The sequence below is a fragment of the Anser cygnoides genome, chromosome 6 (assembly GCF_040182565.1).
Source record: "Anser cygnoides isolate HZ-2024a breed goose chromosome 6, Taihu_goose_T2T_genome, whole genome shotgun sequence".
Taxonomy (NCBI): domain Eukaryota; kingdom Metazoa; phylum Chordata; class Aves; order Anseriformes; family Anatidae; genus Anser; species Anser cygnoides.
The window spans coordinates 25,251,281-25,267,254 of record NC_089878.1 but is presented as its reverse complement, the minus strand read 5'-3'; the positions used below and the strand labels follow the sequence as shown (position 1 = coordinate 25,267,254).

The window sequence follows — 15,974 nt, the reverse complement described above, 5'->3', positions numbered from 1 at the left end:
AGGTCTGAACCGTTGTACCCACTTCCACCCTCACTGCTAACCCTTGCTCAGCCCCACGTGCTCTGCAGCCTTGTGCTGGGGTCCCTGCAGACCCTTCCTCCCTTCAGAGCAATCCCTGAGTGCTACACCCAGTGCCCACTGCCTCATCCCAGTCTGCTCCCCTCATCCCAGTCTGCTCCCGACCAGTGTCCCCTGTCCCTGGAGGCAGAGCTACTGCCCAGCCCAGGTGACAGCATAGCCCAGGCCTGGGTGCTCGCTCACCTCCCCACCCAGTCTCAGGGACCTCTGCAGCCACTTCCGCCAAACTCAAGTTTCCAGTCTGAAACTATTTTTCTTCCATATGGCTGCAAAGAAACATCCAAACATGGCTAGAAGCCAGGCTGTCCTCCCCAATCTGAAAGCAGATGGCTCCAGTCAGACATGCCTGTGTATTTCTAAATAGCAACCATGAAACCATCAGGTTTATCTGCTCAAAGAAAGGACTGAAAAATAAAAACGGAGTGTTTAAAATGCTGTAGCCATCTCCCCTGAAATCCTCTGATCAGCACATTTATTCCACTGATCACCCTTCCATGAAGATGGCAACAGTCAAAGTCACTTTGGCTGTAAAATGAGAGTGTGCCCACAAGAGCCGCCATAAGCTATTGCCTGGTGTAGACTGGTTGCATTAGCTAGTAGTAACAGTAATGGGCAGGAAGAGGAGTACCCCAGCCAGCAGGCTGTTTGTGTGGAAGATGAGTAGCAATGGTTGGGTCATTTTCCCAGTCTCTGACTCTCCACAATCAGATGCTGCTTATTTTACAACTCAGCTGTGATAGGATGCAACCTCAGGAACATTTTGTCCTTAGTACCAGGCTGGTTTCTGCTTGGCCACTCCTTTCCAATTGGTGCTGTAGAAGTTTGCTAGTAGAAGTCTACTACTATAATGCACCCTGGCTGCTACTTTCTGCTTGTGCCATTTCTCTACAGAGGCTACATTAAAACAGCACTTTCCACCTAAGCACACAGTCACCCGCACACATGGCTGCAAGGTGCTGATAGCTTTGCTGCGGGTTGAATACCTGTACTGTGCTGGTGGGACTTACCTGCTCTGGAGCTCTGCCTGTGTGCACAGCTGTGCGAATTGGCTCAGAGTACACAGATGATCTGCTTGAGCATGCATGGCAGAAGCTTCTTGGAAAATTTGCCTACAGGCTTGTACAGTTTTGCTTTGGTTTTGTTTTTTTCTCGATAGAAGTATCCTCTCTTTGTCAGAATCAAGCTTGTTTTCCTTTGAGATCCTGGTGTATCCCAGTTATTTAGAACTTTGTCAAACCTGGCTATTGGAAATTTTATGCAATTTGTATTCATGAAATGGGAAGATCTGGTTAGGTCATTAGACATCGGAAGATATTCTGCGAGCCCATAGAAATGGTTCTCTGGGTTTAGAAATGTTTCCTGCCACATTCACAGCCCGGAATTACTAACATGGTCCGAAATGCAGACATTTCTGTCTTGGGCTTATACAATCAATCCAGGAGCGAATGGGCTGTGTCTTCAGCAGCAGCTTCGTGCTGTAGGAGCAACACATGCACAGTTGGGGCCTTCCTTGCTTCTTGTTACATTAGAAATTAATGCCTGCCCTACCCATGGCAGGCAGAGCAGTGCTAAGGGAGTGCAGTAGCAGGACAGGAGCGCCTTTATGCCAAAACCTACTAGTGAAAAGGGTACATCTAAAGGGTATATTTAAGTCAAAGAACTAAAGAACACTTTGGAAGAAAAAGAGTTTGTAAAGAGACCAAACTCTTCCCATTTTGCATGTATGGCCATTCCCAATCTCTTCTAATCTTGCCACGAGGCTCTCCTGCTGAACCAAGGGGGTGTGTGAAATATTCCGTCTGTTCCCAAGGGGGGAAACAAGGGAGAAAAGACTTGAGAAACCAAAGGAAAGGAAACATGACACCAGAACAATGAACCTGCCTGGCTCTCCCAGGGAGAAGGTTACAGCTTCCATTGAAAACGTCCTTTGAAGGTAGTTTTCACTATAAACAGATTTTGCTGCCATGTCACAGGAAAGCTGGGAAGGAACCAAATCAAAACAGACTGGAAACAATTCCTCAGGAAGAGCTGCTGAGCAAAGCCCCCTTGCAAAGCGGCTGGTGCCCCCGTGATTTCAGCTGCTCCGGGTGCAGCCCCAGGGTCTGTGCATCCTGCAGGCTGTCTATGGGAGGCTTTGTGCCTGCAGATAGACCAGGCAGAAATGGCTTTCTATCTCTTGCAGGGAGGTGCTGAGCTTACCCTGCTCCCTGCATGGTGCATTATCATTGTTTTTGAGTGATGGCTCAGAAATGCCATTAATTTCTTCTCGCTGTGTAATTCCCACGACACCCAGGTCAACCCTGTATGAATTTCTCTTTGTAGATTAGTTTGACGAAAAGTCCTTCTGCCCTGTTTTTTACCCTGGTTTATAAAGAGAACCTCCTAACTGAACCTGCATTTCAGGGGCTGGTAGGCACAAGGCCCCCCCGAACCTGGGACACGGATTTATGTTGCATCTGCACTAAAAGACTTGGTCTGTAATTCCTGTCAAAGCCTGCGAGTAAAATAAGGCACATCTGTTTAAACTGAACTAAAGAACACTATGCAGGAAAGAGATGTTTGTAAATGGCCCAAACTCTGCTTATTTGATAACGTGAGAAGTGTTTCCCCATGTTTAGGAAGGGGGTAGTGTCTCTGGCAGGTCACTGCAGCTCTGACTAGCCGTGCGAATGGCTTTCAGCAGCCCTGGGGGAGTCCTGCCTTGCCCAGGGTGGTGAAGCTGGGTCGGGGTGGTTTGGCACTGCATGAGGGCTGCCTCCATGGCCACCCCGGGCTGGATGCATCAGCCTGCCACATCACTGAAAGAGCTTTGCTATGTCCCTGCGGGCTGGTGGCTCTCCTTGCCCTTCCTGGCCCTTGATCTCCAGACCATGCTGTTTCCTGGAGGGGCGTCTGGCAGGTTCCTCCCAGCCTCTTCCTGCCCCTGACTCTCTTTTTCTCTCTCAGTCCACCGCCAAACCTCGCACCACATCCATCATCTCCTTTCCACTCACCTCCCTTCTGCCCTCAAGTACCAAAAGAGGCCCCCCCGTGCCAGCAGGAGGAAGAAAAGGAGAAAGAAAAAGAAGAAAACCTCAGTACCCCCCTCAGAGGTCACCCCCACCATCCAGGAAGTGGACGAGGAAGGGGGAGAAGAGGAGGAAGAAGAGGAGGAAGAGGAGGAAGAAGGAGAGTCTGAGGCAGAGGAGGCCCAGGAGAAAGAGGTCTCTGCAGAGTCTGAGGGCGAAGCTCGTGGGAAGGACACGTCCCCTAAGCTGGAGCCCCCAAGCAAACCAAAGGCAAGGCTAGGGCATCCCTGCCTGGGTGGGTGTGGGAGGCTGGGGGACATGGAGGGCAGGTCAATAAAGGGTGTGTGGTCAAGGGAGCGAGCTGTTTGAGTGGAAGAGTTTGTAGAGGAGAGCCTCAAAGCTGTGGGATATCGTGGGAAGAGTGGTGCTGTCCCTGCCTAGCAGAGATGGGCACCAGGGGACAATGACAGGTAAGCCATTGCCCAGGGTGGATGCTGGGGAGGGTGTGCATGGCCATTTTGGGGGTGTAAGATGTGGGGGAAGATCAGTGTGTCTGTTCCCGGGGTGTATCAGATGGGGGGGCTTAATATGGCCAGTCCCAGGGTGTGTGGGGCACGTGGGGGACGTTGGAGTGGCCTTTACTAGTCTGTGGGGACACGGGGAGGATCTGTGTGCCAGGGACTGTGCCAAGGGCTGCCTGGCCTGGCTCGTGCTCTCAGGGCTGTCGTCTCTGCAGTTCACCATCGGCAGCGATGAGGATGAGTCTGGCAGCGCTCTGGCCCCAGCGCAGTTCCACGTGGAGGAGGAGTGTGGCGTCCTGTCCCCCGTGCCATGCTTCACTGACCTGCAGCCGGACAAGAGCTCTGCTTCCCTCCCCAGGTAGGAGAGCGGCTGCTGAGCTGCTGCCACCCTCCAGTCTGGGGGGTCACTGCCCTGCCCTGCCCCTGGGGTAGCACGGGGAGGTGTGTGGCTGTGCCCAGCCTCCGCTCTCCTGCTGAACCAGAGGGGCCCCATGGCTCCGTGGCTGCAGCAACAGTGCTGCTCCCCAGCAGGATGGTCGCTTCCTGGGACCCCCTTGGGCCCGTGGGATCCCCAGGATGTGGGTTTAGGGGCACTGGACTGTGCATGTGGAGTATTCTTCCTCCCAGTTAGTTCATGCTGACCTGCAAGCTGGGAAACTGAGTTGAGGACCATCAGGTCCTCATCCCCTGTGAAGACGCAGAGCCTGTTGCCACCCCCCTATTTGCTACCATCAGTCTCTTTGCTCCCTACAGCCTCCCTGGGCCTCGGGAACGTCTGTCCCGAGGGTGGGAGAAGCGCAAGCCCTGGGGCCAGGTGGCGAGTGGACAACGAGTTACCTACGACCTGAAGGAGAGAATGTGCATCGGCAGCATGACCACGCTGGAGAGCGCAGCGTACCAGCGTGTCCCCACAGATGAGGCTGAGGCCCAGATGCTGGCATCTGCTGACTTGGACGGCATGAAAAGTGAGGCTCTGTGGTACTATAGTGCGCGTGTTCCTTGCATCTTTCTGCTTTGCCCTCTTCCCTAACAGCTCCAGGCATGGTCATCAGCCTTCCCCGAGGACCTGGTCCTCATCTCCCTGTTCCTCAGCCCCTGCTTTTCTAGCTCTGACTCCTCTCTATCAGTTTCGGGAGCACCCCGAGCACCAGTCCCCATGTTTCCATGTGAGCCCAGCACCTCTCCTCCCACCCAAGCCACAGGTGCCGGCCCTCCTCCACCCACCCCGCTGCCCTCTCCGTTTCAGGGCTCCCTGTGCTTCCCTGAGACCCAGCTCTCTCCTTCCCTGACACACTTTCCCAGTTACCAGCCCTCCGTGTGCCACGCCAGCTCTCACACGGCAGGCACCCGATGTGAGGAGCCTCCCCTCTCCTCCGCGCTGCTCGCCGAGAGGCAGCTGCCCCTTCCGAAGCGCCTCCGAGGGGACTGCCCCCGTGCGCGAGTGAGGGCAGACAGGAGAGACGTCATGGAAATGCACGCTCCGGGCCTGAGGACATGGAGAATTCAATAGGTTGCTCTGCAGGCTGGAGAGGGAGGGAGACACCAGAGGGAAGTGAGGGAGAGAAGCGGAGCTGCGTGCGGAGCCGGGCTGTCCCTGGGCCACGGGCAGCGTGTCCCCGGGCATCCAGCGAGAGGCCCCGCGGCAGAGCGAGGATCCCGCTCCCGAGGAGCCAGTGGGGCAGCCCCCACAGGAACATCCCTGGGGGGAACCGTCCTTTCCAGGACCTCCTGAGTCGCCAGGGGCTGCAGCAGCCAGCACCTTCATGCCCCGTGCCCAGGGGAGCGAGGCACCGGGGCTGGCCCCAGGGCTCCGGTGAAGCCCTCCCGGGGCAGCTTGCTTTCTGCACTTCAGCCTGGCTACCCCGGCCCCTCCTCTGAAGGTGAGTGGCTCATGGCGCCTGACCCCTGACCTTCGCAAGGACAAAATGACAACCCTTCAGGAGGGAGAGGAGGCAGCGAGGGAATCGGAAGGGGGCAGCAGCCCTGAGGTAGCAATGAGTACCTGCATTCGCAACTCGCTCGGCTATGAAGACTTTGATGAATTTGCCTTCAATTTTGAAGACTATGATTTATGGGAGGCCATCAGAAACCATCTGGGCTACCCAGGCGGGGAGCCCACCTGTAAGTACCAGAGCAGTGACCCCTGGTTGCAGCTGTAGATCAGAGCCCCGATCTAAGTATCCCTCACCCTGTGTTTGCTGTCTGCTGCCCCCTCTGTGTCAGGTTTGTCTCCTAGTTTAGAGAAGGGATTGTCTGCCCCGCTGCATGCAACCCTGTGCCTGGGGATGCTGGAGGAGCTGTCTGTGTGTCTGTCTGAGGTCCGTACAGATCCATTTCGTAGTGTTGAGGTGCTTCCCTGTGTGTGTCTTGCTCAAGTAGTTCTGGAGGCAGCTGCATCTTTAGTTTGTGCTTATCGGGATGTAGCCTATGCCGTGGCCAGAGGAAAAGCTGCTGCTCCAAGGCATGTATAAGAACAGAGAAATTTTCCTTCCATCTGTGGCACAGAGTGACAATGAGCTGTTGCTCTTTGTTGGAATTTGAGCTGGGCCACAGATCCGACAGAAGCAGTAGGTATCAGATTCTCAGCTCTGCACTGAGGAGGACATAAACTAGTCCCTGTGTCTGCAGGCTTGAGTGTTGTTTGTGAAATCAGCTAATGGCATGCTGGCTGGGGTGCCTGGAAAGGGGAAAAGAGGAAGGAAGTGAGAGCGAGAAAAGCAGGGAAGGAGAGAACAGGAATCCCTAGAGCAAAGAGCACCTTTCTATTCTCTGCATCTGTTTCCTTACCCGTGCAGCCCTTGTGAAAAACTGGCTCTCTGAGCCATCCCAGGGACTGCACAGGAACTGGAGCCTCCCTCCCACCTTTCTTCTCCTTTCTTTTCTCAGCAGGCGGTGGTCACTCACAGTTAAAAGATGGCTTTGCATGTCACCTTGGGAGTGACACTATTCATAGTCGTAGCTCTGTGGCAGCTGCCCAAATGTCCTCGTCTAGATAGTGTTCTGATTTTTCAAGGCATTGTACAAGCACGCAAGGGAAGGTGACGTGGCCCCAGAACTAGCTCGCTTGCAGGCTTTGCAAGCAGGAGTGAGGAGGCAGAGTGCAACACAGACTCAGGAGGCTTGGTTCAGTTTCTGGCTCTGCCACAGCATGCCAGTATGATCTTAGGCAAAACATTTAACTCGCCATTCCTCCCAGTCCCAGCATCATTTTCTCTGTTTCAGCTAGTCCATCCTTATAAACCATGCAGCCTCTGGGGAGGAAACGTCTGGCTGTGTGCTTGTACAGGGACCAGCAAGTGGGGATTTGCTTCTGGCTAGGTCTGATACTTGTTACTGTAAAGTCACAGACAATTTAATAGGAGCAAAGTTCAAAACAAACCTGGAGCAAATTGTCACTGTCAGCTGTCCCAGGCCGAGCAACCTATGCATTAAAAGTGTGAGAAATTGCCCCAGTTTCACCCAAGAAACGATGGCGGCTCTTGGGAAGGTGGAAGGGGCAGATTGCTTCTAGAAGGTGTGATATGCATCACTTATGAAGGGGGGATATTTGGCTTGCTAGCAGTTAACACATTCATTGATTGCTACAGCTAATGCTGCAGGTGCTTGAAATAGGATGTACTGTCCAGTCAACTCTTAATTATTTCTGCACAATAAATCCACACTGTGAATTAATCCCGCAGAGATACGGCAGAGACAGAGACGGCAGAGACAACAGTGTCAGGTCTGTACAGAGGCAGCTCATGTCCAGCTAGTGCCGCCTGCTCAGCTACTTGCTACATGGCAGTAGCTCTTCCAGGATCATCTTCAATCGAGGAGGAATAGATTCTGCAGAGCAGAGTCCTTGTTGGACCTGAGCCGGTCTCTTTATACTCCTTTTAGTGACTGGAGCATGGGGACGCTATGCAGGGACACCTGGGTGGTAACAAGGATTAGCTGGGGTCCAGCTGGCTCTGTTATCTTGAACTCAGCACCATCCAGGACAGACTAGCGTTCTGTGCCAAGCCATCCAGGGATTCTGTATTGCATTTCCCTAGTATCTGCTTTATTCATGTTTTTCCACTATGCAGTGCATGCTGACATCTGAATGATGGAGAAGTGACAGGTCTTCAGTCTGCTATTTCTGCCTTGGTTGGTCTGTGTGAGGTAAAAAAGTACATCCTGTCTTGGCTGAGTGTGTGTGCAAACAGCAGCCAGGAAAGTTGTCTTGCTCCTGCTCTCTGTGTTGGGTCCACAGAGCTCATTCTTAGTCCCAGGCCCCCATTCAGGACTGCTGGTACGCCTCTTGTCACAGCCTCCAGAGATGCGCGGCAGGTTGCAGGTTTGTTCTTTCTCTGATGCTAGCTGGTAACTGAAGCACAGAGAGCTTGCATCTTCTTAGCTCCTCTCGTGTCTTACCTTCCTTTTCACAGTGACACAGGTATTCTGTAGACGCAACAGGCGTGGCCCAGTCTCATCCTCACATACTTGTGTGTGTGTCTGCACAGGTATGTCCTGTCTCTGCCTTCACCTTCCCGCTTACACATGCTCTGCTGCATGTCTGCACACACTTGGCCGTATAGTTGTAATACACATCCCACATGCATGTACATACTTTGGGGCTGGTGGTGTTTGTGTGTCTCTGTATATTCATATTTACTCACAAGCTTACTGTCCCACTCCAGCTACAACTGGGAAAGCTGTGGCAAGGGCAACAGCTGTTTCCAGAAGCCAGCACAGGGCTTTTTATGTGTTGATATATGTGACTTTTTATATGTTGAGTAGCATTTTGTTTAGTCTAACTTTAAATATTCCAAGAGATAGGGTTTCAATCTCTTCTTCCTAGAGGTGATGCTATAGCTTACCATTGAGGCAAATAGGAAATGTTCACCCTTGCTGTGATGCTGGGCTAGCAAGTTGCTCTCTAGTACTGATACAACTACTCTGACGCCTCGTTCTGGTCTTTCTGCTTGTGGATGGAGGGTAAAGAAAGGAGGAAAGTGGGAGCTAACACATGGGTTGAAGGCATTCTGCTGAGTTGGACTGGCTAGGACTGATTCTGGAGGAAGACTTTAACCAGTGGAAAGTAACATTTGTCATCTTCAGATTTATCTGGAGGAAAAGATACTTGGTCAGCCCGAGAAATCTGACTGATGGAAGCCAGCGTGGCAAGATGATCTTCTGAAAGAGACTGTGGGAGAAGCTGTGTGGGAGGGTGACACACCAGGCTGTTGTAGTGGAGCCACCGTAGGAATCATGCTCCATAAACTGTCCTCAGACACTGTCACTGTCTCGTGCTCTGCTCATGGGGAGCTAGTGGAGGTAGCTATGGCAAGAGCTGTACTTGGTGAGACGAAGCTGCCCTGGGGAATTTGGCTTCAAGCAAGAAGGGAAGAGGTATTCTCTAGGAACATCACCCTTGGATGTCAGTCCAAGATTGTATCCTGAGTAAGGACCCCAGGCTTCAGGCTCCCACTTGAACTTGACATTCATTTGGGGGAAGTGGCTGCGGAGCATGCAGGAACTGCAAAATCTATGCAAAAGTCTGAGGAAGCCCCCCACACACAGCTCCCACAAACGTTTGTATCAGCGGGCGGTTATTGGCTCCTATTGACATTGCAGTGCAGTAAGTGGAGCAGGGAGGAGTCCAGCTGACAGCAGGACTTGCATCAGCAGGGCAGCCAGTGGGTGAAAATCCCCTAAGGCTCACTATTGATTCATTTTATATTTAATTTAGCAACCCAGATTTCCAAGAAGCAAAGCCACGTTAGGCCTGGCCTGGTGCTGGGCTGTTTCTTTCCATGCCATAGATGCACAGATATCTTCCTGCAACGTCAAGGAGAGCACGTGGCCTTCAAGCCCAATGCTTTTCACTACCTCTCATGCCCAGAGAGCTCACGGTCTGTATGTGCTGAGGAAGATACATGTGCTCTCTCTTGCCCAGGTGCTGTTTCTCTGGCATTGCAGATGGGGCTGGCCAGGTCTTGGTGAGCGCTGGCTAGCTAATAGCACTGCTGTACTTTGGTGGTGGGTCTGTAAATGAAGCCTCTCTGGAGGCTTCAGGAGGCTGTGATTCAGCCAGCCAAGCCCTGTAACGCAGACCTTTCAAGGGGCACTGCAGCACCACCATGGATCGTCTAGAAACGGTGATAGCTGGAGTTAGTTGCACAGCCTACATGCCAGTCCCAGGTCTGCTCTGTTACACTGCAGTCTTACCACACAATTAAATAAAACGGCCATTGATATTTCCATGCGTCTCCCAGACCAGCAGCTAAATATCCTTCCCTTTCACTGCTTGCTGAGCTTCCCTTTATGCTTGCTGAGCACCAAGCCTTTCTCCAGGGGGAGAAGTGAGCCCCAGGCAGCTGCCTGCCGGTGCTGTCGGGGTGCAGAGCTGTGCGGGCAAGGCTTCAGACTGCTTTTTGTTGGGGCAGTATGGGGAGGGTTCGCCCAGCACTCGTTCAGGTACCGTGAATAAGCTTTTGCAGTGAAGCTTCAGCATACGCGCAGCCTGGGAGGAAACCTCCTTCGGAAGGCATTAGCTCTTAGACATCAGGAACAGCTAGAAGTAGGCAGGTGAGACAGGAAAGATCTTCAAAGGTCTGGAGGGTGATGGTGAGTGCTCCAGCTGCCAGGGCTTTGCTAGTGTAATCTAATGGGAGAAGGGTGGGCTGGGATGTGGTTCTGTGCCAAACTGTGTGTTTCCACTAGACACACCGGTGGTCTTTTCTCCTTTCCCTTGCGTTCAGGCCACCGTTTTGAAGATAACCCTGGTGTGAGGAGGCATCTGATGAAGAAACCGTCTCGGAGCCAGATCACCAGGACAAGCAAAAAATTAGCATCAACCCCATCTGTCAAGAAAAAGAAGAAGAAGAAGAAGTTGGATAGAAAGCCTCATGAGGTATCCATGTGCTGTCCTCCCACACTTGTTCAGAAGCCATAAATCAGGATGAGAAACAGGCATTTTATAAAGTGATAAATGTGGTTTCAATATAATTAATTTTTTACATGGCCTTGGGAGTGACATTTCAAGCTCTTATCCATTGTCATGAGGGCTGAACAAGTACTTTTTCAACAGAAGTTGAGATTTCTCTGAAATCACAGAGCTTCAACTTTAGGAAAGACATGTAAAAAAAGCCAGAGAAATGATAGTGCTGGTTTGGAAGTCGGCAGCACAGTGATTTCACCACCTCTGGTAAGAAAGTTAATATAGGAAACCTGGGGGGAAACTTATTCTAGCCAAGAAGCAGGCAAAGGAAAAAGATGTTTGTTTCGGTAGAGAGGGATCCAGGTTTGCCTCTTTCTCTCTTCTCTGCCTGTGTCATCTAAATTGAAGCTTTCTGCTGCTCCATGTGCTGATGGAAGCTCCTGCCCTGCTGCCAGTGATATTTGTCCTGTCTGTTTCTGTTCACCAGCCCTCTGGTTAACTAAGGCAGGTTTACCCAGGCATTACTATAGACCAAGTAGCGCACTGAGGACAAAGCTGAGGCTTTCCACATACGGCTCATAGAACTCTCTGCATCAGGGGAAGTCTCACATCCTTGCTGTAATTCCTGCTAGGTTTTTGTGGAGCTGAACGAGCTGGTGGTGGATAAGAACCAGGAGATGCACTGGAGGGAGACAGCCCGCTGGATCAAGTTTGAGGAGGATGTGGAGGAGGATACAGCAAGGTGGGGGAAACCCCATGTGGCTTCACTGTCCTTCCGCAGCCTGCTGGAGCTCAGGAAGACAATTGCCCATGGTGAGTCAGGAACTGCTTTGTGCCACCAGCCAGGGTTTGTGTATTGCTCAGGGACAGGCTGTGCTGGGCAGCTTCTGTTGCTGTTTGGCCACTTACTGAAGACATGCCAGCAGTGTCTCTGTCCCTGCTCCTTGTAGGGTGTGGGGAGACAGACAGTCCTGCACCCCGTTTTCCAGGGTAGCCCGAGGATGTCCATGTTGGTTCCTTGCTCTGCTTTGCTGCTCTCAGGCACGTGACAGCTGTGACACCCAGCTGTGTCTGGGCTGGAGATCTTTTGTGTGAGAAGGCAAGGCCTGTCAGGGTGGATGAGAGGGAGCTACAGAGCTTCCAGTCCTTCTGGGCCTGGGTAATTCACTGAAGGGAGACACTTTCTCCCTGGAGAGCAGAGAGAGATCCCCGTGGGATGAGAGTCTGGAGTCAGAGCCCATGCAGTCTGCTGCACACGTACATCTCACTGAGTGGGATGTCTTGCTGTTTGTATATTGACATGGTGTTTGTGCTATTTTAGTGAGAAGTGCTCACATCCCACAGGTGATGGGGTGGCAAGTTTTTCTGAAAGCTCTCAGCATGCCAAGACAGAAGCTTGTGGTTTCTCTTGGGACAAAGGTTTACATGGAGGACATGGGACACTTGGGCTTGGGGCATTTTTCAGCTGAGAGCATTAAAATCTGTACCCCAAACAAAGCCTGGCTCCTGGTGTCCCCACAAACACACGTTTCTCAAGAGCACAGACCAAAATTGCGCTGGAGAAAGGCTTCCCAGCAGTTGGCTGGTCTGAGGCCCCTGCCCTGTGTGCGGGCACTGAGGCTGGCTGCAGAGGGGAAGCAAGAAGGGCTGAGAGGTGCCTCCAGTGGGAGGAGGGCCTGGTGCTGGTGGGGCTGTTGTGGGATTGCTGTGTCCCCAGAGCACGTGTGCAGCAGGGAGTGCTGCACACTAGGAGCAGGGCTCTTCCCCTCCTGCTGGCAGGCGCCGTCCTTCTCGACCTGGAGCAGACCACACTGCCTGGCATCGCTCACCTCATGGTGGAGACCATGATCATCTCTGACCAGATCAGAGCGGAGGACCGAGCCAAAGTGCTGCGTGCCCTGCTGCTCAAGCACAGGTGGGTGAGACACAGACGAGGGCTGCAGGAGGCTCAAGGCTTATCTGCAAGCCCCAGGCAGCAAGGGAGGCTGGCAAGGATCTGGCTGTACCTCAGACAGCTGGATCACTGCCATGGTGGGGCAGATGGTGGGATAGGGCAGGGAGACCATCTAGAGCAAGAAAATGAGGCTGTGCCACTCCATCCCCCAGCCATCCAAATGATGAGAAAGAGGGCTTCTTTCCAAGGAACCACTCCAGCTCCAGCATGAACTCCATTGTGGGGAACCACCACCACAACCACACCACGGACACCTGCGTGCCCCTCATGGGGGAGGAGCGCATAGAGATGGCTGACCCCAAGGCCCACGAGACCGAGTGCAAAGAGGTAAGAGCGATGTGAGGGGTTACCACTCTTTTCCAAACACACCCTAAGGTCACCCTTTGGCCTGTGATGGCACACAGCAACTCTTGATGCCCACTTCTGGGCTCCGTCACGGGAGGCCTCATCATTGCAAGGACTGAGCTCCCCTAGATCACCTGGAGTGCTGGAAATCAGGTCACTGCGTTATGATTTTGGGACCTAATTATAGCCTCACGCTGCATGTGAATGTCTGCTGGAGCTTGCGATGGCAGCAACAGCCCTGGTGTTTGCAGGATGACCTTTCACTGCAAGGATGCCTTACTAGTGTAGGGAAACCAAGGCACAAGGGCACAGTACTTACTTGTTCGTATTCTCCCCTGGCAGAAAAACCTACATCTCCATAACTCTGAGGGGCACCGTAAATACCTGAAGCTGATGGAGAAGATTCCTGAAGATGCAGAGGCCACAGTGGTCCTCGTGGGTAAGAGGCAACAAGTGGACTCCCCTGACACCGAAAGAGACCAGTTCAGATCCTGGTCTGGGCCCAGCTGTGGGTGTTCTCCCTCCTGAGGTGTATTTGGACATCTAGTACATGTTCCCAAAGTTTAAGTGAGAAGGGAGCCTTGTACACTCTCTTCTGTAGAGATAATGCACATTTTGTTTGTCAGTAGTAAATGTGAAGGGTGACTGGGTAGTTTTTTTCTAAAATTAAGAAGTACTGAATGTGAACAGGTTGATAGACACTGCTGTTGGGGACTGGTGCCCAGCTTAGAGGAGAAAGTTTAGCCACCTCACCAAAACATCCCATTTTGCAGCTCAGAAGTGGATAAACGGTGCCCAAGGGACTGATTGCCAGCACTGCTGTAGGGCCTTGTGTTGTTCTCTGACCATTGCTGCCCCCAGCCTGGTTAACCCATTACACCTTGCCAGCACCTAGGTCCTGCCCCTGGCTAGTTTTGGTTGTTGGCTGTATGTGCCAAGGAGCTTGGAGTTTTTGGGAGCAGGGCCCAGCAGCTGGCAAGGCCTCTGGTATCTGCCATGTCACTGCCTAGAGATATTTCTCTATACAATTGAGGGCTGTGGGCAGGCAGCCTCGAGCATCAGTGCGTTTAGTGCCTTCTGGCCACAAGAGAAGTCCTCTTCAGCACTTTGCTGGCATTAACATCTGAGCAAACAGAACTATGCTACGAGCAAAGTAAATGTCATTGCCTGTCTAGGGGATAGAAAACTTGGGCAAAGAGATTTGGCTGCTTAACCAAGCTGATGCTAAACCATGATGAGACCAGATCCATTTGATAAATGCACTTTGAATACTCAGATAACTACACACAGGTCATTTCTGTATCTTGGGATTCTCACGGCTGTTGAGATGGCCCAGATTTGCAAGTCTAACACAGAACACAGCTCTTTGCTGGACACAGATGGCAGAAAGATCAGTAATAACGCCAGAGAAATAAAAGTACTCAATAAACATTTGTGTTCAGTATCAGAAGGAAGCGGCTGGTATGCTGGAGGATGCGGGACTGCTTCCCAATCTGTTAGGTACTGAGAAGGCTGCCAAACACATTCATGAGATGCGGACATCGTCAAACAAACTGTAATTTGTACCTATGAGTCTTTAGAGAACTGGCTCATTTTTCATCCGAAAAAGGTTTAGGAATGCAGGGAACACATGAGAAAAACAGAATAAAGCTAACGGTGTCAGTGCTCAAGAAACAAAGTACAGTGATCCAGTACCTATAGGTTGTTTAACCTGACGTCCCTCTCGGCCAAAATAATGGCAGAGCTAATATGGGATTCAATTAATAAAGAGCTAAAGGATAAGAATGTAATTATTGCCAAGCAGTGAGGTTTATGGGAAATAGGTCATGTCAAGCAAACCTGATTTCATTCTTTGATGAAATTAGAAGTTTGTGTGATAAAACTAACTGCCAACATGTAAGAGGTTTCCTTCCATAAGGCAGCGGCTTAGTGGAAAACAACCTTCTGATTTAAAATCAGCCCCTTATAATGTAAGTAGAGCCCATGTGTAAGAGATTGAGAATGTGCTAACTGGGAGAGCTAAAAAGAGTAAGTAGCATTGCTGGGGAACAATCAGTGAACAAGGGACTTTGAGCAGTCCTCAGCATGAAGCTTGGTGTCTTTTCAGTGGTCTGGAAACAAGTACGGGACTGCAGGGCTCGTGGGAACCTCCTACATTGCTGTTTCCAGTGTTGAAGGCAGCCCAGTACAGCTCACCCCAATGATTAACTATGCTCAAAACATTGCCTCCCGGTAGGTTGTGTGCAGTTCCTGGAGCAGCCAACTATGGCCTTTGTCCGACTAAATGAGGCCGTCTTCCTGGAATCTGTCTTGGAGGTCCCAATCCCTGTCAGATTCATCTTTGTGCTGCTGGGACCGAGCCAGGCCAACATGGATTACCATGAAATTGGCCGGTCGATCTCCACCCTCATGTCTGACAAGGTGAGGAGCTGACCAGCGGCAACGCTGACACAATGCAAGGGAGCTTCAGTGGTTCCTCAGAAGTCAGTCCTGGGACAGGAGTGCTGCTGAGATGCTGTGCAAAGGCCCAGGTGGGAAAGACAGGCCTGAGCAGCTAGCATTTTTAAGAGCAGCCTGGCTAAACCAAGGTAGGATGCTCCAGTACAGAGGGAAGAGTAGGGTAGATGTTTGGCTGGGACAGAGCGTGCTAGGCTGGGAGGTGAAGAAAGGGGGGTATACATAAAAGCAGGAGCAAAGGGCTGCCCAAGGTTAGAAGAGTTGTGTTCAGTTTACATTTCACAAACAGAGGAGGGGAGGCTGAGTGGTGTATGTGACCATGACATCTGGCCCAGGCGACACTGAAAAGAAGGCCTAGCAGTGCCTGGGAACTGTTCATCAAGAGTTTTGCCAAAGCTTTCTAAGTCCCATGGCTGCGGCGTCCATGCAGAGGAGCACATCAATGCAGGAGAGATGAGGAGGCGGAAAGGTTTTTCTGCCAGGCACAGACACGGCTGGAAGTTCCCCATCTGGCTAGATGGCAGGAAACTGAAATTTATTATCCTGGTAAGGAATTAAAGACAAAGAAAAGATAATCTGAGCATCTGCTGCATACATCCAAGACAGGAGAATCAGAGGTTCACAGGGTCTTTCTGGCTGGTGCCATGCAACTTTAAGCAAATAACAAACTGCCTTTCCTGGCATCAGTGCAGACCTCTCCCTGGAAG

At 51.7% G+C, this 15,974-nt stretch overlaps 1 protein-coding gene across 4 annotated transcripts in view; it reads left to right on the top strand.

Moving 5' to 3' along the window:
• Window positions 1-15,974, top strand: part of SLC4A3 (solute carrier family 4 member 3) — a 34,803-nt gene that overhangs the window by 7,540 nt on the left and 11,289 nt on the right. For all 4 annotated transcript variants that reach the window (XM_048072169.2, XM_066999060.1, XM_048072172.2 and 1 more), the window contains 9 exons: window positions 3,025-3,356; window positions 3,823-3,965; window positions 4,361-4,572; window positions 10,333-10,484; window positions 11,144-11,324; window positions 12,291-12,426; window positions 12,618-12,792; window positions 13,153-13,249; window positions 15,047-15,231. In XM_048072169.2, coding sequence (XP_047928126.2) covers window positions 3,025-3,356; window positions 3,823-3,965; window positions 4,361-4,572; window positions 10,333-10,484; window positions 11,144-11,324; window positions 12,291-12,426; window positions 12,618-12,792; window positions 13,153-13,249; window positions 15,047-15,231 — 1,613 coding nt within the window. The remainder of the gene's footprint in view (window positions 1-3,024; window positions 3,357-3,822; window positions 3,966-4,360; window positions 4,573-10,332; window positions 10,485-11,143; window positions 11,325-12,290; window positions 12,427-12,617; window positions 12,793-13,152; window positions 13,250-15,046; window positions 15,232-15,974) is intronic.